Source organism: Diabrotica virgifera, chromosome 8 (assembly GCF_917563875.1).
Source record: "Diabrotica virgifera virgifera chromosome 8, PGI_DIABVI_V3a".
Classification (NCBI taxonomy): Eukaryota; Metazoa; Arthropoda; class Insecta; order Coleoptera; family Chrysomelidae; genus Diabrotica; species Diabrotica virgifera.
In genome coordinates, this window is record NC_065450.1 from 166,383,901 (window position 1) to 166,406,680 (window position 22,780).

Genomic DNA, 22,780 nt, shown 5'->3' on the forward strand with positions numbered 1-22,780 from the left:
CACCTCGAAAAAGGTCAGTCTCACGGATTCTGGGGGAGACAAGAACTCGCTTATGAAAACTCAACGAAACAAACTCCTAAAACTAAACGTTAGTACATACAATGCAAGATCTCTAAATGGAGACGAAAAAATGATTGAGCTACAAGAAGAACTATCGAAAATAGAATGGGATATACTGGACCTTGCAGAAGTAAGAAGAAAAGGTGAAGAGTGAATACAGCTGAAATCAGGAAATATACTGTATTACAAAGGTAACGAAGACATCAACAACAACGGAGTTGCTTCATGGCGAACAAAAGGATTGGCAAATATATAAACACATTTAGAGGAACTTCAGACCGCGTAACATACATGATAATGAAAATGAAAAGAACGTCACTAAAGATAGTGCAGATATATGCACCTACCTCAACCTATCCACTGAAGATATTGAAGCATTTTATGAAGACGTGATAATGGCCCTCGAAGAACGTAAAACGAGAATAACACTAATTATCGGAGATTTTAATGCAAAATTAGGAATGCAGCAGGGTGAAGAAGAAACAAGGATGGGACATTTGGGATATGGGTCAAGAAATAATAGAGGAGATACCTTAATGAACTACTTGGAAGAGAGGAAACTATATGCTATGAACTCGTTCTTCAATAAGAAACCGCAACTAAAATTGACATGGATCAGTCCTAATGGTCAAGTAAAAAATGAAATAGACTACATCCTTTCATCGGAAAAGTCTGTTGTACAAAACGTAACCGTACTTAACCATTTTACAACTGGTAGTGACCATAGATTAGTTAGAGCGAAACTTAGGATTAGTGGACAACTTGAAATGAAAAAGAGAACAAACAATTTACAAAATTTAGATATGGACAAATTAAGGGAAAATAAACAAGAGTATAAAGAAAAAATAAAAAACATCACGCCCGATAAGAATAACCTCGTAAAGAAAGGAATCTACGAAATAAATAACATTATAATAAAAGTATTACTGAAAGCCGTGAAATAAGTGGCACCCATGGGAAAGAAAAGGCAAGAATGGATCTCACATGAAATAAAAACAATGGAAAAACGGAGAACACTAGCTCAACAAAACAAGAGATCAACAGCAGAGTATTCGAAGATAAACAAAATCATCAAGAAAAAGATAAAAGAAGGCAAAAGAAAGAAACAAGAAGAACAAGTTGAAAAAGTAATTCAAACAAAAACAAGAATATGAAGTGCTTACGACCAAAACTGGGAAAAACAGAAATAAATGCCATCCAAAATATTCAGGAAGAAGGGACCAACAATATACATGACATACCTATGTATTATGAATAACACAACAGTACTACTTAGACTTATATCAAGAAAAGCAACTACCGACACAAGAAACTCTTCAAAAATTGAAAACTAAAAAAAAAATGCTAACTCTGACCTACAACCAGAGATTAGCAAATCAGAAATAAAGAAAGCACTTAGAGAAATGAAAAATAATAAACCACCAGGAAGAGACGGAATTGCAGTGGAGATGATTAAAAACGGCGGAAAAATCACAAGGGAAGTCTTATATAATATATTATTGAACAAAATACTAAGTAAACGAAACATACCCAGTAATTGGAATGAAGCAATCACCCTATTATGGTTTAAAAAAAGGAGACAAAAAAGATCTGAAAAATTATAGACCGATTACCTTGCTTAATGTTATGTATAAATTGTTAATTAAAATATTAACCAACAGACTAACTCTTAGATTCGACAATTATCAGACCAAAGAACAGCAGGATTCAGAAAAGGCTACAGTAGGTACATGTGCTCACCTACTGATAAATACCAAATACCCAAAATAAATGAATACCAAATACCCATATATATGGCATTGATAGATTTTGAAAAGGCATTCGACTCCATAGAACACTGGGCAGTGAAACACTCACTACACAATAGCAGAGTAGATTACATGTATACAGAACTAATCTATAGATAATATATATAGTAAGGCCACAACTACGATCCAACTGGAACAAAATATATAACCCATACTTATCAAAAGGGGCGTTAGGCAGGGAGATACGATTTCGATTAAACTCTTCAACCAAGCATTAGAAGACATTTTCAAGAGATTACAATGGGAAGAATATGGAATCATCATTAACGGCAAATACTTAAATCAGCTAAGATACGCTGACGATATCGTACTTAGCGCTACAGACAAGGAACAACTACAAATAATAATGATACAACAACTAGACCTAGAAGTCAGTAGAGTTGGATTAAATATGAATTACAACAAAACAGAAGTGATAACAAATCAAGAAGATAAGTTAAGAATCGTAGTTCAACAAAAACAAATAGAAGAAGTGAATGAATACATATATTTGGGACAAATAGTACAATTGAATAGAGACAACAAAACGGCAGAAATAAAGAGACGAACGAAGTCAGCGTGGGCCTCGTTTGGTAAGCTCAGCTTCATAGTAAAGAATAAAAAATACCCTCAATATCTAAAAACGAAACTCTACAACCAATGCATTCTTCCAGTCCTTACATATGGATGTCAAACATGGACATTCACAAAAGCCAATATGGCCAGCATTGCGAAAACAGAAAGAGCAATGAAAAGACACATGATCAACATAAGACTGTTAGATAGAAAAAGGAATTCCTGGGTAAGAAATATCACAAAAGTTAAGGATGCTACTCGTCAAACAACTAAACTAAAATGGAAATTCGACGGTCATATTATTAGACAAAAAGACGAAAGATGGAATAAAATTATTACAGAGTGACAACAAACAGTAACATACAAACGCAAGAGAGGGAGACCACAGATGAGATGGGTAGATGACCTAAAACACCAAGCCAGCTCAAAATGGATGCACATGGCGCAGGATAGAGAAACATGGAGGAGCGAAGGGGAGGCCTATGTCCAATATTGGATGTTGCAAGGCTTATAGATAGAATATGTTATTTATTTGACGTTATAAAGTAAGTACTGTCAGGCAGATCAATATTTAAAACTGTTGATGCTACCATGGTAACTTTAAAACACTCACTCGCGGTTTTGAAAGTTGAAATTAAACACGCCGAGGTGTAGGTACTTTAAATACGTAAAATGGGGTACCAATAAAAAAATATCTTTCTTTCCTCGAAATGGTACCTAGAAAACCGCTCCTTGATACGGCGTCAGAGAAGATGAAGACCCAGAACAAGTTTACTTGATAACATCGATAAAGACATGAGAAGTATGACAATTGTCATACTTGGTGGAGTACTACGTATTAATACATGCTTGGTGGAGGAAAGCGATGGATATGGACGACTAGAGAGAAATTCTTTAGAAAGTTAGGACTCATACTGGCTTGTAAAGCCAGAATCATGATGATATTTTCAATGTGAAAGATAGAGAAAAGTCTGGAAATAGAAAATACTTGGGAATATTACTTTAGAGTGAAAAAAATATGGTGATCAAGAACCAGCTGAAGAACTCAATACCTATCTACTATTAAAATAAGTCTTCAAGTAGACGGACTTCTTTCGCTTTGAGAATATACACATGGGGAATGGGTAACATAAGTAAATACGGAAGATATTTAGTAACCTATGAGGCAGGAAAGAATGCTCCTAAGGAAAAAGAGACCATAGATCTAAATTAAGAAAAAAAAGTCAGTGAAGAACATTTTGAGAATTTAATGACAAACAAACAGCAACCAGTACCTACCGAGGAATTTTATATATACATATATAAATTCGGGTTCAAAACGTCCTCCGACGTTGTCCGATGCCTTGTTGCCAATATCTTCTATCATTGCAGTTTTCATCTTCTAATCCTCGTACACTCATTGATCGTCTTACTCCTTGTATCCACGTCGTTCTTGGCCTTCCTCTTTTCCTGTTGTCTGTAGGTATCCATTTTCTAATTTTCTTTGGCAGTCTCTCCTCCCCCATTCTCTGAACATGTCCGTACCACGTTAATTGTTTCTTCTCAATGCATTCTACGACAGTTTCCTGTAAATTCATTCTTCGCTTTACTTCCTCATTTTTAACCAGGTCCAATCTCGATGTTCTAATTGCTCTTCTTAGGGCGTCCATCTCAGTAGCTTCTATTTTTCTTTTTTGGTGTTCCTTTATTCTCCATGTTTCGGATCCGTATACCAATGTGCTCTTAATCATGGTGTCGTATATTCTCATTTTTCTTTGTTTCCCTATCTCGATACTCCACAAAACTCCGTTCAATGATTTAATTATCGGTCTTGCTTTATTTATTCTGCTTTTAATTTCTGCATCGTCAGTACCTTCCTTGTTGAAATTAATCCCCAAATACTTATTTTATCACAGCTAGTTATTTTCTGATTATTATCCGATATAATATCAGTTGAATCCTCACCTAGGCATAAATATTGTGTTTTTTCTACATTCATCTGCAGTCCCAATTTATCGTATTCTTCCTTCAATTTTCGAGTCATATATTCCAAATCTTCTTTATCGTTTGCACATATTATCTGATCGTCTGCAAACTGAAGGGTGTGCAGGTAGGTGTTGTCGTCGATTTGGATGCCCATTCCACTACATTTTTTTTTCCATATTGTAAGGGCTTTGGCGACATAAATCTTAAACAGACTCGGTGATATGCAACATCCTTGTCGTAGACCTTCGTTAACTGTGCAGTGACTGGAAAATAGCTTATATACAGGGTGTAACAAAAATACAGTTCATAAATTAAATCACATATTCTGGGACCAAAAATAGTTCGATTAAACCTAACTTACCTTGGTACAAATAGGCAGACAAAAAAAGTTACAGCCCTTTGAAGTTACAAAATGAAAATTGTTTTATTTTCGTTATATCGAAAACTATTAGAGATTTTTTAATGAAAATGGATATGTGGCATTCTTATCGCATGAATATGAACATCCTAAAAAGAAATTATAGTGAAATTTGTGCAGCCCATAAAAATTTTATGGGGGTTTTGTTCCCTTAAACCCCCCAAACTTTTGTGTACGTTCCAATTAAATTATCATTGTGGCACAATTAGTTAAATACAATGTTCTTAAAACTTTTTTGCCTCTTTGTACTTTTTCGAAAAGTTAGTTTTTTTTTGAGATATTTTGAATATTTTGTCAAATCCACCACATATTTGTGTACAGACTTATTTGGTAATATTATGTAATATGAAAATTTATTTATTAGTCCGTTCTTTAACGGTAAAATATTGCAAAACCTCTAAATTTTAAAGAACCGCTTGGATTGACATGAAATTTGGCATACACATAGCTAACAAGTCAAAGATAAAAAGTGATATTGTGCTGATATGTGCTTTTGCCCCGGGGGTGCTTTTCACCCCCTATTGGGGGTGAAAAAGTATTTGTCCAAAGTAAGTCAGAAAATTGATAAACTGACTAATTTTAAGTAACTTTTGTTCTATAGAGTTTTTTCACTAAGTTAATACTTTTCGAGTTATTTGTCAGTGAATATGTTCATTTTTTCAACATAATAACCACACTTTTAGACGGTTTTTTGCAAAAACCTCAAAAAGTACGTATTTGGTCGAAAAAGCATTCATAGCAAAAATATAGCCTGTAAAAAATTTTAAAAAATGGTGTATATATCACGTTTCTATACCTAGTAGAAGCAGAGTTATAGCTAATTAAAAATAGGTTCATATTCGTCAAATTCCAATTGGAATATTTTAACGTGAAATAACCAAAAATGAAGCACATTTCGGGGAAAAATCATTACGACTTATTTAAAGTGTTTTAAAAAAGCTTCATTGTTGTTTTATAAAAAAAATTTCTAGCATCAAAAGTAAACAAGTTACGCTCAAAATAAAGTAAGTCCCTTTTTTTTTTGGTAAAAAAATCGGGAAAATCACCCCCTAATTAGTATCTCAAATGAACTTAATCGTTACGACTTCACAAGTTTCTTGACCCTTGTATGTATTCTTTATATGATCTGTAAGTTTAATCTGTTCAAAGTCCTTAATTTTGAAAGGGCTGTAGTTAAAAGGGGTTGAACGAGTCACTCATCACGAATGTATGCAAATTTAAAAACACCAAATCTCTATCAATTTTTGTCTAACAGAAAAACGAAAAAATACATGATATTCAGAAAAGCAATGCTGACTTTTTTTGTTTTTCGAGATTTTTGGTATCTCTAACAATTTTTAAGTTATTTTGAAAAAAGCATATTTTTCAAAGTTAAAATTTTTAAAAATTTTACTTTAAAACCAATTTTTTTCCAAAAAAAGCACTTTGAATCGATAAAACTTACAGATCATATGAACACAACATAAGTAAAATAATTTGTGGAGCCGTAACGATTAATTTCATTTAAGTTGCTAATTAGGGGGTGGTCTTCCCGATTTTTTTTGCCAAAACAAAAGCGACCAACATTATTTTGAGCGTAACTTGCTTAAATTTAATGCTAGAAACTTTTTATAAAAACAGAAATAAAGCTTTTTTTAAATACTTTAAAAAAGTTATAATGGGTTTTCCCCAAAAAGTGCTTAATTTTTTGGATATTTCACTTCGAAGTATTCTATTTGAAATTTGGTGAATATGAATCTATTTTTCATTGGCTATAACTCTGGTTTTACGAGGTCCAAAGACCTAACGCGTACACCATTTTTTTTACTTTTTTACAGGCTATATTTTTGCTAAGAACGTTTTTTTCGACAAAATACTTACTTTTTGAGTTATTTGCGAAAAACCGTCTAAAAATGTAGTTATTTTGTTGAAAATAAACATATTCACTCGCAAATAACTCGAAAAGTGTTGACTTGGCGAAAAAGCTCTATAGAACAAAAGTTACTTAAAATTAGTCAGTTTATCCATTTCCGGACTTATTTTGGACATATATTTTTTCACCCCCAAAAGGGGGTGAAAGTGACCCCCAGGGCAAAAGCACACATCGGCACAATATCACTTTTTTTCTTTGGCATGTAAGCTATACGTATGCCAAATTTCATGTCAATCCAAGCGGTTCTTTAAAATTCAGAGCAAAAACCGTGAAAGAATGGATTATAAGTTGTTTTACAGAAGGGAACCAAGCCACAAAATTGGATTTTTGTAAAACAACTATTTTCTTGAATTCACGGTGCTTCCAGATTTTGAAATCGAACAAATTATTAAGTCCCAGTAATTTTATATTAACATTTTTTTATATTATACGCCTGATTATGTAACTCATTATTTGGAAAATAAATGTTTGTTGACTTTGAATTCACTATAGTTGTTTTCCACAAAAGTGGATTTTTTGTTTAAAACAACTGTTTTCTTGAATCAAACAGTATGTGTGAAATCAAATCTAATGCATATATTGACGATTTTAATATTAAACCATGATTATTTTTAATAGAGAATTTTAAATTTTATGGTTAATTTTTTGGCTAATATCTCAGTTTTAACAAAGTCTGGTTTGGATCCTTTCTGCAGAATCCCGTCCAATTACAATTTGAGGTATACTTTGAACCATATTAAAAAAGAAGCCACATCTCGATAAAAGGTGCCTTATCTGAAAACTAATAAGAGGTAAAAAAAGTTTTAAAAACACTGTGTTTAACTAATGGTACAGCAATAATAGTTTAATTGGAACGTACACAACGATTTTGGGGGTTTAAAGGCACAAACCCCCCGTAAAATGTTTATGTAAACATACCCTTAACTTGATAATGTGTATCTTAATACACACCTATTTTAGATTTTTTTTTACAAAGTTTAAACCTCCAAATCTGCTTAGATATTGTAATGTGTATTTCGATACACCCCTGTTCTTTGTACAGGTAACTACGCTGTTGTAATTTTTATATTTGGCGGGAATAAATTTGTCAACTTTTTATAGGTTAGTTCTGTGACGACCGTTGGCCGGGTTCAATTTACCAACTTTTCCCAAGATAACGGTAGTTTTTGTGGCGATTTGTAAAGTTATTTTAATTCTGTGAATAAAATCGAATAAGGTAAGCATTGTCCTTTAGTAATATGTCATTAGTTTCGTAATTTAGATGTTTGATAAAATGTAAGCTTCGTCTAAAAACATGTGTATTTAAATTCACATCGCCAATAACACGAACAACAATAAATGTGAATTTAAATACACACTGCCCGTTTTAGACCATTTAAATAAGAACGACGAGTAATACGTGTCCAGGGTAGTACTCGTTGAATTGTTAACTGTATAAAATTAATTAATTTTGTGATTTTATTTAAATGTATTCCAATAAGTTTTAGTAATGGGCGCTGGGTATTAGTTTCAAGTTCGTCTTTGTTTCAGATTATGGCTTCCAACAGAACAAAGAGAATATACAATTAGCAACTCAAATAAATGATGAGGAGGATTGTGAGTATAATATTTTAGTTCCCAATAGAAATATTGACTTCGATATTGAAAGTGATAATGAAGAATATATTATGTTACCGCCCGCCCCTTTAGCATATCCTGTAATAGGGGGTGTTGATGAAGGTGAATTAGAAAATTCATCTAAGTTTACTATTTTATCGAATATATTGCTCGAAAACGAGGAGATCTTGGAAAACGAAGCAAACAATGAAAAGGTAGAAAATGCAGAAGGTGCTAAAACAACGAGCTAGATGAGCGTATTGGGTATGTTGTAGATGAAACCTTAGCAGATGCGCTTGATCATAAACCTCTCAATTTAAAAAAGAACAAACAACAACAAAAAGTTCAAAAGAAAAACAATACCAAGAAAGCGAAAATATACAGCTGGACAGAGGAACCTTTTAGCTACCCGGTAGATATTGAAGAGGATAATTTTCAAGTTCCAGACGAGATTTTATCTCCAATTGATTACTTTAAAATGTCTTTTGATGATATAAATTTTTGATGATATAAAAGAACAAAAACTTTAATCTTTTTTCCATAATCGACAGCTTGCTCCGTAAAAATAAAAAACTTGGAAGACCTTCAAATGAGGACATCGCTGTTCCAAAAAAAAAGAATAAGAACCATATTTCAACCCCGGCCAGAAGGTGATATAAGATTTGATAATTTCGGACACCTTCCACAATTTTCCACAAAGGGCCGATGTCGCAATTGTGTAAATATCCAAACACATATAAAATGTACGAAATGTGACGTACGTCTTTGTTTTGTGTCAAAACGAAATTGTTTTTACGATTTCCATATGAGCAAGTAATCATTGTAATATATTTGTTAGTAAAATAAATCAGTACAACCCTGGGTGTTCTTTCATTTTTCCACCTAATTTTAATTTCGAAAACAAGTACTAAAATTGGTAATGTGTATTGTAATACACACATATTGTTTTAGGGTTTCTTGGCGTTGTGCCTTCAGATACACACCTACAAATCAAACTCAAAATTTGTTAAAAAAAAGTTTATTAGTGAAAATGTATTAATTGACGACCCACTTCAACAAATAATGTCAGAAATAATTTTTATTTTGCGTATTTCTTGTTTTGCCAAGTTAAGGGTTAAAAAAGAAGCAGCATCTGGATTAAAACTGGTTTATTCAAAAAGTACTAAGAGGCAAAAAGTTTAAAAACATTGTGTTTAACTAATGGTACTACAATAATAATTTAATTGGAACGTACATAAAAGTTTGGGGGGGTTTAAGGGAACAAAACCCCCATAAAATTTTTATGGGCTGCACAAATTTCACTATAATTTCTTTTTAGGATGTTCATATTCATGCGATAAGAATGCCACATATCCATTTTCATTAAAAAATCTCTAATAGTTTTCGATATAACGAAAAAAAAAACAATTTTCATTTTGTAACTTCAAAGGGCTGTAACTTTTTTTGTCTGCATATTTGTACCAAGGTAAGTTAGGTTCAATCGAACTATTTTTGGTCCCAGAATATGTGATTTAATTTATGAACTGTATTTTTGTTACACCCTGTATATAAGCTATTTTCCAGTCACTGGGTACATTTTCGCCATTGATGTACCGGGTGTCCCAATAAGAATGGCTCTCGGCCATATCTCAGGAATCGTTTATAGTACAGATTTGAGAAAAAATATTTATAACAAAAGTTGCCTCTGGAAAAACCTGGAAATTATTTTCATAATATTGTAGGTCCACCGCTAGAGGGCGTAATTGAATATCAAAAATTAAAAAAATCTAAATTTTACAAAATTTACCTAATGAAAGGGCACTGGAAATCCAATCATCGTATTCTTTATAAAATTCTGCGCATATTTGATTTCACAAGTTTAAGTCTACCTTTGCAAATAAGAGGTGTGGGTGAGTGGGAACCTTCTTATGAAAAAATGGCTGTAAGTCCGGTTCTGTTGAAAACAGCTCTTTTTGGTCAATGTAATTGTGTTATTTTCAAAATAGCCTAATAAGTAATATGCAAGCTAGGAGGCGTTATTTAATTATTTTCAGAAATCGTTTTCTTTGGAAAATATTAAATACAAGTATGCATTTTTAATCATGTATTACAAAATTAGACCAAATTAGCAACATAATACCGAAAACCGCATGTCGATACCTTTTTTCTATCTCGAGATATCTTAAGAAATGTGTAAATTTTAAAAATAACTGTTACTGTCACCGGTAAACGAGGTTAAGGAAAAGTAGTGGGCTATGGAAAAATCAAATAAACATTTTTCAGATGTAAACGTATATAATTAATTAAAACAACAATGAGACAAACAACACTATAAAATATAACAAAGAAATAAAAGCAACTACTTACTTAGTGACTTCCTAAAGGTTCATATTGTTGCCCATCATTTTCGATGCAAGCATTTACTCTTTCAAGAGTAGATTGAATAGCAACAGATTTAACTGTTTTAGACTTTTATTTATGGGGACGGATTAAAGACCTTGTTTTTGCCGCTAGGCCCACTATTCGAGAAAACATGATTTAGAATCTAGAGAATACGAAACGCCATTCAAAGCATTGCGGAAGCAGAAATTGAGACTGTTGTTCAATCTACTCTTGAAAGAGTAAATGCTTGTATCGAAAATGATGGGCAACAATTTGAACATTTAGGTCGTCACTAAGTAAGTAGTTGCTTTTTTTTTCTTTTTTATATTTTATAGTGTTGTATGTCTTATTGTTTTTTTAATTAATTATATTATACATTTACATCTGGAAAATATTTCTTTGTTTTATCAACAGCACACTACTTTTCCTTAACTTCGTTTACCGCTGACATTAACAGTTGTTTAAAATTTACACGTTTCTTAAGATATCTCGAGATAAAAAAATTTTTGTATTTAATATTCTCCAAAGAAAACTAGATTTCCGAAAATAATTAAATAACGCCTACTAACGGGCATATTACTTATTAGGTTATTTCGAAAATAAGACTCTTACATTGACGAAAAAGAGCTACGCAAAATTCGATTTAGCAGAACCGGACTTACAGCTATTTTTTCATAAGAAGGTTCCCACTCACCCCTACCTCTTATTTGAAAAGGTAGATTTAAACTTGTGAAATCAAATATGCGCAGAATTTTATGAAAAATACGATGATTGGATTTCCAGTGCCCTTTCATTAGGTAAATTTTCTAAAATTTTGATTTTTTAATTTTTGATATTCAATTACGCCCTCTAGCGGTGGACCTACAATTATGAAAATAATTTCCAGGCTTTTCCCGAGGCCACTTTTGTTATAAATATTTTTTTCTCAAAGCTGTACTATAAACGGTTCCTGAGATATTGCCGAGAGCCATTCTTATTGGGACACCCGGTACTTTGTAAATATATATGCCAGATATTCGAAAAGTTTTTCAGTTCCATTTTTCAGTAATTCGGCATTGATCCCACCTGGACCCGGAGATCTTCCATTTTTTAGTTGTTTAATTGCATTTTTCACTGCTACACTGTTTATGTTGATTTCTTCCCGTACAATTTGTATTTCCGTCTCTGTTGGTTCTGAGTATTCGGGCCTATGTTCAGTTAATAAGTCCTTATAATGTTGGACCCATTTATCTGTTGTTATTAATTGTAGGTTGTCGTTGCGTGTTTCGTTATTCTTGATCTTGTTCAGAAATTTCCATGATTCACTGCATTTTCGTCCTCCTATGTGTGTTTCGAGGAATTTTCCTTTAAATAATATTATTTATGTGCTTTTATAACTAAGTTAACTATTTTAACTTATACTATCAGATTTGTGAGCAATATAGTTTGTATACCTACAAAATAAATCAATAAAACCATGTCTACATTGATGTATTTACCTGTCTCGTGTTTAATATCAGTTCAATACAATTAATTTTCGGCATTGATATTATGTCATCTAAATCAACAACCCACTCTATTTCCCATGGTCCCCACAATCGGCATTTATTAACTCGAATGACATGTCTGAAATGAATAAAATCGTTAGATTAACTTATTAGATTAATGCCCGGTTTCTTAATCAACTTAAAGTGAACATTAACTAAAGTTCACTTTAAAATTGACATTTACTCATATAGTCTAGGCGCCAAATAGAGGTCACCGTGTCATTTTCAATTCTGATGGACAAACTCAACGGTTTCTTATGGATTTTGGGCTGCTGATTACGAATTTCGAGGGGGGATTTCGATCCGAGTGGTCAAAAAATTGTTATAAACAATTTAATTGTTTATAAATTGTTTATAAGGCTCTGGCTCATAAACTAAAAGAGATAAAAAAAATGTTTCAAATAAAATTTGTTCCCTAATAAAAAACGAGGAAACAACCGTTTACTAAACTTAAATCCGACAATTAAAACTCAAGATATTGTAAAATTAGTGCATAATGCAAATTGCAAATTGAAAAATAAGTATTTTTCGAAGCTTTACCGATCGTAACTCGGCTTTTGCGCATGCAAATGAGCCTTATAAGGTGTCCTTTTAAAGCTTAATTAAGAGGCTTCCAAAAAAAGTTTGTTAAATTATTTGATCTTCATTTGTTTTAAAGTTATACCCGTTTGAAGCTATAATTTTCTTAAAAAAATTGTACATTAATTTGTTTATAAAGGTTTCAAGCAAACTTGAGCTATAAACATTTATACTTTAATTAACAATAGTGATAAAACAACTCAAAAGGAACAATTTGAGCTTACGAAAATGTTCGTAAGTTTATTTTTGGCTAAGATGTCGATATTTTAATGGCGCGTCAAAAATGAAAAATGAAGATAACGTATGTATACATAGAAATTATAATTTGCATCGAGAAGTTAGCGCGTGAACCTTTACGCGGTGAGACGATCTTGCGCCTCATAGCGCGCGCCATTAAAATATCGACATCTTGGCCAAAAATAAACTTATGAACATTTTCATAACCTCAATTTGTTCCTTTTGAGTTTTTCTATCATTATTGTTCATTAAAGTATAAATGTTTATAGCTCAAATTTGCTTGAAACCCTTATAAACAAATGAATGTACAATATTTTTAAGAAAATTGTAACTTCAAACGGGTATAACTTTAAAACAAATGAAGATCAAGTAATTTAACAAATTTGTTTGGAAGCCTGTTAACTAAGCTTTAAAACTACACCTTCTAAGACTTATTTGCATGCGTAGAAGCCGAGTTACGATCGATAAAGCTTCGAAAAATACTTATTTTGCAATTTGCAATTTGCATTGTGCACTAATTTTACAATATCTTGAGTTCTAATTGTTAGATTTAAGTTTAGTAAACGGTTTTTTCTTAGTTTTTTATTAAGGAACAAATTTTATTTGAAACATTTTTTTTTATCTCTTTTAGTTTATGAGCCAGAGCCTTATAAACAATTTATAAACAATTAAATTGTTTATAACAATTCTTTCACCACTCGGATCGAAATCCACCCTCGAAATTCGTAATCAGCAGCCAAAAATCCATAAGAAACCGTTGAGTTTGTCCATCAGAATTGAATATGACACGGTGACCCCTCTGGCGCCTAGACTAATATGAATTGAGCGTAAATAATTAAATAAATTTATAACTTACTCCAAAGTAACTATTATGATTGATTTTCCAATTTTATCTAATGCAGCATGAGCCCAGTATGTGTCGTTAGAAAATCTTGAACTGCCTATGGTTTCTACTAAATAATTACCCATGGAATCGTGGACAGATAGTGGACGGAGACCCTAGAATTGATAAAATAAAAATATATGCATATATGATAAACACTGCTAATACTAATATTGAATAACGTAAACTTTAACTAAATACTATACTGATACTAAAATTTTATGTTTATATGGGATTATAGTCAGGGATCCTAGGCCTATTTTTACCATTTACTACCAACAAGCTAATTTTTCGTGATTAGCTTCATTTTGACGAGACGCCCAACTCTTTTCCTTACAACAATTTTCGTATCTGGTAGATAACAAAGATACCATGGATAGTCCAGTCAGGTTAGACGAATAACAGGCATAACCTTATAGAATAGAATAGAATAGAAATATGCTTTATTGTCATGAAAAGTTAACAATTTTATAGACAAAGCTTACAAGAATCATAAATAAGAACAATAACAAATACAATTTACTAAAATGATATAAATCGTCAATACAAATAAAATATAATGAAGTGAAACAAAAAACAGTAAAAATCGATTGCAAAATTAAAAAAAAATTGCAAATTGCATAATCTACCTTACGAAATTTATTAAGTTAAGTTAAGCTGCTGCACATGACACTCAAATATAGATTAAGATTCTACTTATAAACAAGAATACTTTAAGAAACTCTGCTATTGAATAATATGTTCTTTCAGATAAATAGGCTTTGTCATTTTACGGAACTTGGGAAAGAGGTTGCAGATTTAAGTTATAGAGGGTGATGGTTGTAAAAATTTTTTTGCAGAATATAATATAGATTTCTTTACTAACTCACTGAACGGGATCGGCAAATAGATGTCAAAGGTAGAATTTCTGGTGGAATAGTCATGTCTAGGTCTTGCTGGAAAGACATGTAGATGTTTACGAATTAAGCAAACAGTTTCTAAAATATATAAAGAAGGTAGTGTTAGAATCCTGTGATCTTTGCAGTAGCTTCTCCAATGTGTTGTTCTTCTGAGGCCAAACAGATATATTACTGCTCTTTTTTGTAATTTAAAAGTAACATCGGATTGGGCAGCCGTACCAGAACCCCAAAAAGGGAGACCATATCGAAGATGGGACTCGAACAAAGAAAAATATGTTACTTTGGAAGAGGCTAAATTCATTTCCTTCGGAACAGATCTTATTGCAAAGCAAGCTGAGGATAGTTTCTTGCTTAACACATCAATATGAAGGGACCATTTAAGGTTGCTATCTAAAAAAATACCAAGAAACTTTACAGAATCAACGATACTAATCTGGCTGTTATGAAGAGTTCCTTTATAGGATAATGCTACTATAATTGATGGATTCGACCGTTACTTGATGGAAGTTCATTTTATCTAACAATAAAACACTGAAAACGTTTGTTTTCTATACTTCCACAAAATTTATTATAACTAAGTGACTACAGCAGAGTGAGAAAGTGCCGAAACAGCTGTAGTCACTTAGTTATAATAAATTTTGTGGAAGTATAGAAAACAAAAGTTTTCAGTGTTTTATTGTTAGATAATGCTAGTGTTTTATCTACGTTAAAAGAGAGTAAATTTGAATCGGACCAGGATTTTATTGTGAGTAGATCATTATAGTAGCATGAAGAGTTGTGATATTTGAGTTGCTCCAAGTGATGCTGGTATCATCAGCAAAAAGAAAAACTTTTCCCTCGATTTTTAAGCTAGTGATGTCATTAATAAAGATAAGGAAAAGTAGAGGACCCAATACTGAACCTTGTGGTACCCCATATAAAACATTTTTGAGACTAGAGTCTGTATCATTTGCTCTAACCAGTTGTTTCCTATTATCCAAGTAAGATTGAAACCAGTTCGAAGAAATACCTCGAATTCCATAGAAATCTAGTTTTTTTATCAAAATGTCGTGATCTACACAATCAAAAGCTTTGGCATAATCACAAAAAACAGTGGCAGTGTGCAGATTATTGTTTAGTCCTTGATAAACCTCATATAGTACAGAAAACTTGGCATCTGTGGTATATTTATTATTTAAAAAGCCGAACTGATTTTGTGATAAAATATTGTTATCAACGAGAAAGGACATGTCGGGCTTTTATGAGTCTCTCAATAATTTTGGAGAGTATCGGTAGTAATGCAATAGGTCTATAATTGCAGGCATTTGATTTTTCACCACCCGTATGAAGAGGAATAATGATGGCCGTCTTTAGGCACTCTGGAAATTTAACTTTCTCAAAAGAATCATTAATTAGAGAGATGAGGACTCCCAACACACTGTTTGGGAGATTTGAGAAAATTTTTATGGATAGTCCATCGGTACTACAGGAAGATTTGCTTTTGATACTATTGATTGTTTGAATCAGTTCAGATTTATCAACCGGCCTTATATGAATTCGAGACCTTTCCTGAATTAGGGAGATAGGAAATGGGATCTTGTTGTGACACAATAGTTGATGTTATATTTATACTCACATTAACAAAGTATTCATTTAGATTTTCTGGGTCTGGAAGGGAAAATAATTGAGCTGTGTGAGTTTTATTTCGAAGATCGTGCATGCCGGGCTGCCCCAAATTTTATTTTTCTTATCTTTAGGGAGGACCAATAGTCAAATTCCGCCGTTGCGTTAGGATTTTAAACAGGAACCATTTTCAACTTCTCGACAAAAAGTATGAGAATTAAAATTATTGAAAATGTGATTTTCTATAATTTCTTTTATTACAATTTTTTTCGTGCGGTCTATACAGGGTGTAACAAAAATACAGGTCATAAATTAAATCACATATTCTGGGACCAAAAATAGTTCGAATGAACCTAACTTACCTTAGTACAAATATGCACATAAAAAAAGTTACAGCCCTTTGAAGTTACAAAATGAAAATCGATTTTTTCGAATATATCGAAAACTATTGTAGATTTTTTATTGAAAATAGACATGTGGCATTCTTATAGCAGGAATATCTTAAGGAAAAATTATAGTGAAATTTTTGCACCCCATAAAAATTTTATGGGGATTTTGTTCCCTTAAACCCCCCAAACTTTTGTGTACGTCTCAATTAAATTATTATTGTGGTACCATTAGTTAAATTCAATATTATTAAAACTTTTTTGCCTCTTAGTATTTTTTCGATAAGGCAGTTTTTATCGAGTTGAGGCTTATTTTTCAATATGTTTACATAATGATTTTATATGGGGGTTTTGTTCTTTTAAACCCCCCACATGTTTGTGTACGTTCCAATTAAAATATTACTGCAGTACCATTAGTTAAACACAGTGTTTTTAAAACTTTTTTGCCTCTTTGTATTTTTTCGAAAAGGCACCTTTTATCGAGATTTGACTTCTTTTTTAATATGGTTCAAAATATCCCTAAAAATGTAAATCATAAATAAATGTTCATATTATTACCAAGTCTCCATAATCGTACTTAACCATATACAAATATGTGGTGGATTTGACAAATATTCGAAATATCTCGATAAAAACTGACTTTTCGGAAAAGTACTAAGAGGCAAAAAGGTTTTAAAAACATTGTGTTTAACTAATGGTACTACAATAATAATTTAATTGGAACGTACACAAGAGTTTGGGGGGTTTAAAGGAACAAAACCCCCATAAAATTTATATGGGGTGTCCAAATTCCGCTACAGTTTTTTCTTAAGATGCTACTGCCATAAGAATGCCGCATGTCCATTTTCAATAAAAAATCTTCAATAGTTTTCGATACATTCGAATTAATCGATTTTCATTTTGAAACTTAAAAGGGCTGTAACTTTTTTTATGTGCACATTTGTACTAAGGTAAGTTAGGTTCAATCGAATTATTTTTGTTCCCAGAATATGTGATTAAATTTATGACCTGTATTTTTGTTACACCCTGTATATTCAGAGTTATGGGGGATAATAATGAAAAAGCATAATTATTGAATTATTTCATTTATTATTGATTCTTGTCGGACTAGCGATACATACCTGTTTTTTGTAGCACATTGTTTTATTTGGATGAAAAATACACTAACCTATCAAGTGATACCTTTGTCCTACCGTTACTAATAAAAAAATAGTCTTGTGGTATTAACAACTTTTGAAAGTAGGACCAGAACAACGTGCACAATTTGTAAGACAATGTGAGACAACATAAATTTTTCATCCTAGCCCAGTCGGGATAGCATTTGACCTTGCATGCCGAGCTGAATAATAAACGAAATAATTCAATAATTATGCTCTAAGTGTCACTATTTTCCCCTATAACTTTGAAAATATCGACCGCACGAAAAAAATTGTAATGAAAGAAATTATAGAAAATCACATTTTCAATAATTTTAGTTGTCATTATTTTTGTTGAGAAGTTGATATTGACGAAGATATTGAGCAAAAACGGTTTCCGTTTAAAATCAAAATGACGGCTAACGCAACGGCGGAATTCAGTCGAGATTTTAAGTTCTGCTACTATTTTAAATTATTCTACTATTCACCCTCCCTAAAGATTAGAAAAATAAAATTTGGGGCAGCTCGGCATGGTTTATTCTCAGTTTACTTTAAAACTAATCAGTTTTATTAAGAACTTCCGGACTGTTTGGTTTTATTAGATTCTATTTTGTTACCTTTTAGTTTTATTGCAGTTTTAAAGATTCTCCCAATATGACTAATAAAACCTATTTTATTAAAACTACTTGATCTCAAGACTATTATGTCAGTAAAACATATGCCTTACAACTATATTTTTAGTTTTCTTTAAAGTTGCTTTCTTAGAAGAAATTAGTAGGCTATATTAAAAGCAAACGCTCTTAACTGAATCAATTTGGTTATCGTAAATACTAAACTATGCTTCTTGTCAGAAACAATAAACTACACCCATCCCCTCTTCTTTTATGACCAAAATGGTCGGCCATTGGTTTTAGAGCGAAACAGTGGTGTAGTGTGTTTTAAAAAGTGAAAGTACAGTTAGTATGGAAGAAATAAGTCGCAAGTACTTAAAATATAAACGAACTGGTCATTTTAAAAGAAAAATACAACACACAGCATTACGACGCCTCGATTTTAGGTTAGAATCACATTAAAACCGAGTGGCATTATTGACAGCAGCATTAAAACTAAACGGTTTTAATTCCAAGGCAACCTTGCTTTTATGTAGGATATATGCTCTTGGAAAGGTATAAAATAAAACCATTTGATCTTAACAATTCTCTGTCGATAGACCAAATAGTTTTATTTGGATTTCGGCCATATTGCTCTCTGGAGATGCTGAAAGTCATGATAGATTACAATATAAGGCTTACAATAAAAATTATAAATAAGCGAGTTAAAGACATAAATTCGATTTATTTTAACATTAAAACATTAAAATTGTAGATTAAATTATTTTTCTTTCAAATGAATATTTTTCGGATTTAAATTTTTTTATTATTTTTATTTTTTAATCGCCAAAAGTCAGGAATTTTAGGGCGCGTGAGTTATTTAGACCTATTTTTGTTAACATTATCAATAAAGTTGGGTGAGCAAGTGTTATTCTAACTTGACTATCCGAAATAACCACGTACTTTTTATTTTTTTTTGTTTACAAATACATCTACCTATCATAACACATGTAAACATTTGTTGGCCTATACGGAGTATATGGGTTTAAAGAATCATTTAATATGGTAAATTGTCTTTAAAAGTCTCCATTTAAGAAACCTTTTTAAGTTTGATATAAAACTGCCTGCACTTAAGGTGTCAGGACCCCATTTCCTTCGAGTTTACACTTACTTATCATTTCTAAGTATGTGCCCCAAATATGCTGTTTTTCTCCTTTTAATGATGGTCAAAACTTTTCCCCATCCTTCCACAAGATGGAAGCCACATCTCAAAAGCTTTTAACTTTCTCTTAAGTCCAAGCTTCGGCACCGTAAAGAAGAATAGAGTTGATATAACATTTCAGTATCCGATATCGGATTTGCAGATTGAGTCTTTGGTTACTAAGAAATTTTCTCATCTTCAAAAAGGAGTAGAACGACAAAATAAAAAGAACGAATCCGTATGGAAAACATATTAATCTATGACAGCGGTTCTCAATCTTTTTGAGTCATGTACCACCAAATATTTTTTTTATTATTTTTGGTACCACCTAACTGAAATACCTATTTAGTTAGGTGATCTAATTAACTATAATAGTGGTGCTGATTTTGGCTGTTCTTGCGTTTTGTGTACCACCTCAAATAATGATATGTACCACCAGTGGTACATGTACCACAGTTTGAGAACCGCTGATCTATGAGTCATAGGTACATGAAATTATGATAGTTCAAAATTATTCAAAAAGGTAATCCGACTTTCTTAATCCGCTATTGCTGGTATATTCTTATTGTTGTCCTCTTGATTAATTAGGATAAGAACGGCTTCTTTGATTCCTCTCTTTTTGCTGTCTGTTTCTTTCATGAATATTGATGCATCTTTCTATTGTACTATGTGCTCATTGTACCAGGAATGTTTGCATATCTGTGATTTGTCGATGTCTCTGTTTTTGATCTATGTTTCATGCTCGTTTATCCTGACGCTTAGTAATCTTGCACTTTCTCCCATATACAGTCCTTGGCCATATTATTAGGACCACCTATGAATTTTTACAAAAATCAACTATTCCAGTAGGTACGTTTTGTTTAAAATATTATTTTTAAATTTAATTTTGTTATGCAATGTTAATGGTATCCATTAACTGTAATATACAGTCGGAAAAATGAAAGAATACCCATGAACGATCACATAAATCACTTATTTTGTATTTGCTGTCTTTTTTTTTTATAAATAATTAACGTTTGTTATAGAAAAATAAAGCAGATACAAAATAAGTGATTGATGTGATCGTTCATGGGTATTTTTTCATTTTTCCGACTGTATTTAATAATAAATAGCAATAAAATATTTGAAAATATTACATATTTATATTTTTTTAATATTTCATTGAACTTCTGACCTTAATCAGATGGAAAATATTTGGGACCTTTTAAAACGAGAAATTTCCGATGAAAAAGTCACTAACGAAATTGTTTTGATTAAAGAACTAATATCGTTGAAATCACAATGACAAACTGAAGCAATCAAAAATTTAACTGCATTCAAAATATGCCAAGACGGCTACTAGCGGTAATCAAAGTTAGAGGGGGCTCAGCAAAATATTAAAAAAATACAAATATGTGATATTTTCAAATAATTTATTGCTGTTTATTATTAAATGTATTATATTTAATAATAAACACCAATAAAACATTTAAAAATATCACATATTTTTATTTTTTCAATATTTTGTTGAGCCACCTTTAACTTTGATTAGCGCTTGTATCCATCTTGGCATATTTTGAATGCAGTTAAATTTTTTTTGCTTCAATTTGTCATTGTGGTTTCAATGATATATTAGTCCTTTAATCAAAACAATTTCGTTAGTGACCTTTTCATCAGAAATTTCTCGTTTTAAAAGCTGCCAAATATTTTCCATCTGATTAAGGTCAGAAGTTCAACAAATTATTAAAAAGTATATAGGTAAACATTTAATATTTTCAAATGTTTTATTGGTGTTTATTATTAAATCAGTGGCGGCTCGTGGCCTTGGAGACAGGGTCGGCAAGGTTTTTTTGTCTCCTCATATAGGTATACCATCAAACTAAAAGGCTTAAATCATCATAGGAGATTGTGTTGTTTTTTGTTTTTTTATTTGATGTACTTGACATTCTCTCTTGTTTCATGGTGTTTCGACAATACGTGTTGATTCTTTTGAGACAAGATAAATCCCGTTTATTTGAGGCAGAAATTGGTGGTAGTGGTGATCAGAAAATTGATGAACAGTTTGTTATAATGAATTGCAGTACATTACTACATACATACATATTTTGTAACTTATCCCACTTTCTGAAAATATTTGGATCGGCATAATTTTTAAGTACCTAACTTGTTATAATAAATATCTTGGAAATTCTTTGGCGAAGGCAACTTTTAAATTTTGAATCGTCAAAGAGGTCAAAAATTTGCAAATCTTCAAAATTCGAAAAACGAGTATCTATTTGCATATATTAGTAGGTATCCAAAATTTCAAGATATACCTACTCGTTTTTCGAGAGATGTATCATGTTGTTGTCTTTTTTGGGATGGTTCGGAAATATCAAGCGAATCCAAAATGTCACTGCTTATATATTGGAAACTACTATCATTACGAAAATCTCTGAGATTTTGCACCAGCTTTCGTATTCTATTTTTTGAATAAATAATGTCAGTTGACCGATTTTGAACAATAATGAATATCTTGGGCAAACTCTGTCTTAAAAATATTTAAAAGAATATTAAAAGAGTAATTATTTAATAAAGTTCTCAAACCGATTGCTTCACGGATCGAGGTATCGCCAATTTCAAAATCGTCGCCTTCGATAATAAAATCAAAAACTTCCAAAAGCTGTTCACGAAAATCTGCTACAAATTCTAAAACTACCAGAGATAATCTGCTTAGATAAAACTAATCGAGATTTAAAATTTCATCGCGTCTGACAAACTTCGCTTTTTTTTCGAAACAAATTTGTTCTAAAGTCGTAATCCGTTTAGGTGAGCTAAACTGGCAAGAAAAGACGATATTCTTTATTTTTTTACACGTATCATGCAAAACTAAATTCATTATATGCGCATAATAGTGAGTAAATAAAGCTTGTGATGCAATATGTAGTTTTAACTTTTGACTGGAGGGAGACCATTCAATTCACCACACATCACAGCAACGCCGTCATAAGATTGCCCCAGTTTGCCCTACCAATTTATTTTTGATATCAAAAAATTTTAATCTGTTCTTTAAAACACCAAAAATATATTCTGCCTTATTGCTTTTAC

General features: G+C 31.8%; 1 protein-coding gene across 1 annotated transcript in view; it reads right to left on the reverse strand.

Annotated features, from left to right (window-relative positions):
- LOC126890533 (intermembrane lipid transfer protein VPS13C-like) overlaps positions 1-22,780 on the reverse strand; it is a 267,141-nt gene that overhangs the window by 17,039 nt on the left and 227,322 nt on the right. The window contains exons 33-34 of the mRNA XM_050659537.1: positions 13,874-14,016; positions 12,154-12,280 (exon numbers count right to left, since the gene is read on the reverse strand). Of these exons, the coding sequence (XP_050515494.1) occupies positions 12,154-12,280; positions 13,874-14,016 (270 nt within the window). The remainder of the gene's footprint in view (positions 1-12,153; positions 12,281-13,873; positions 14,017-22,780) is intronic.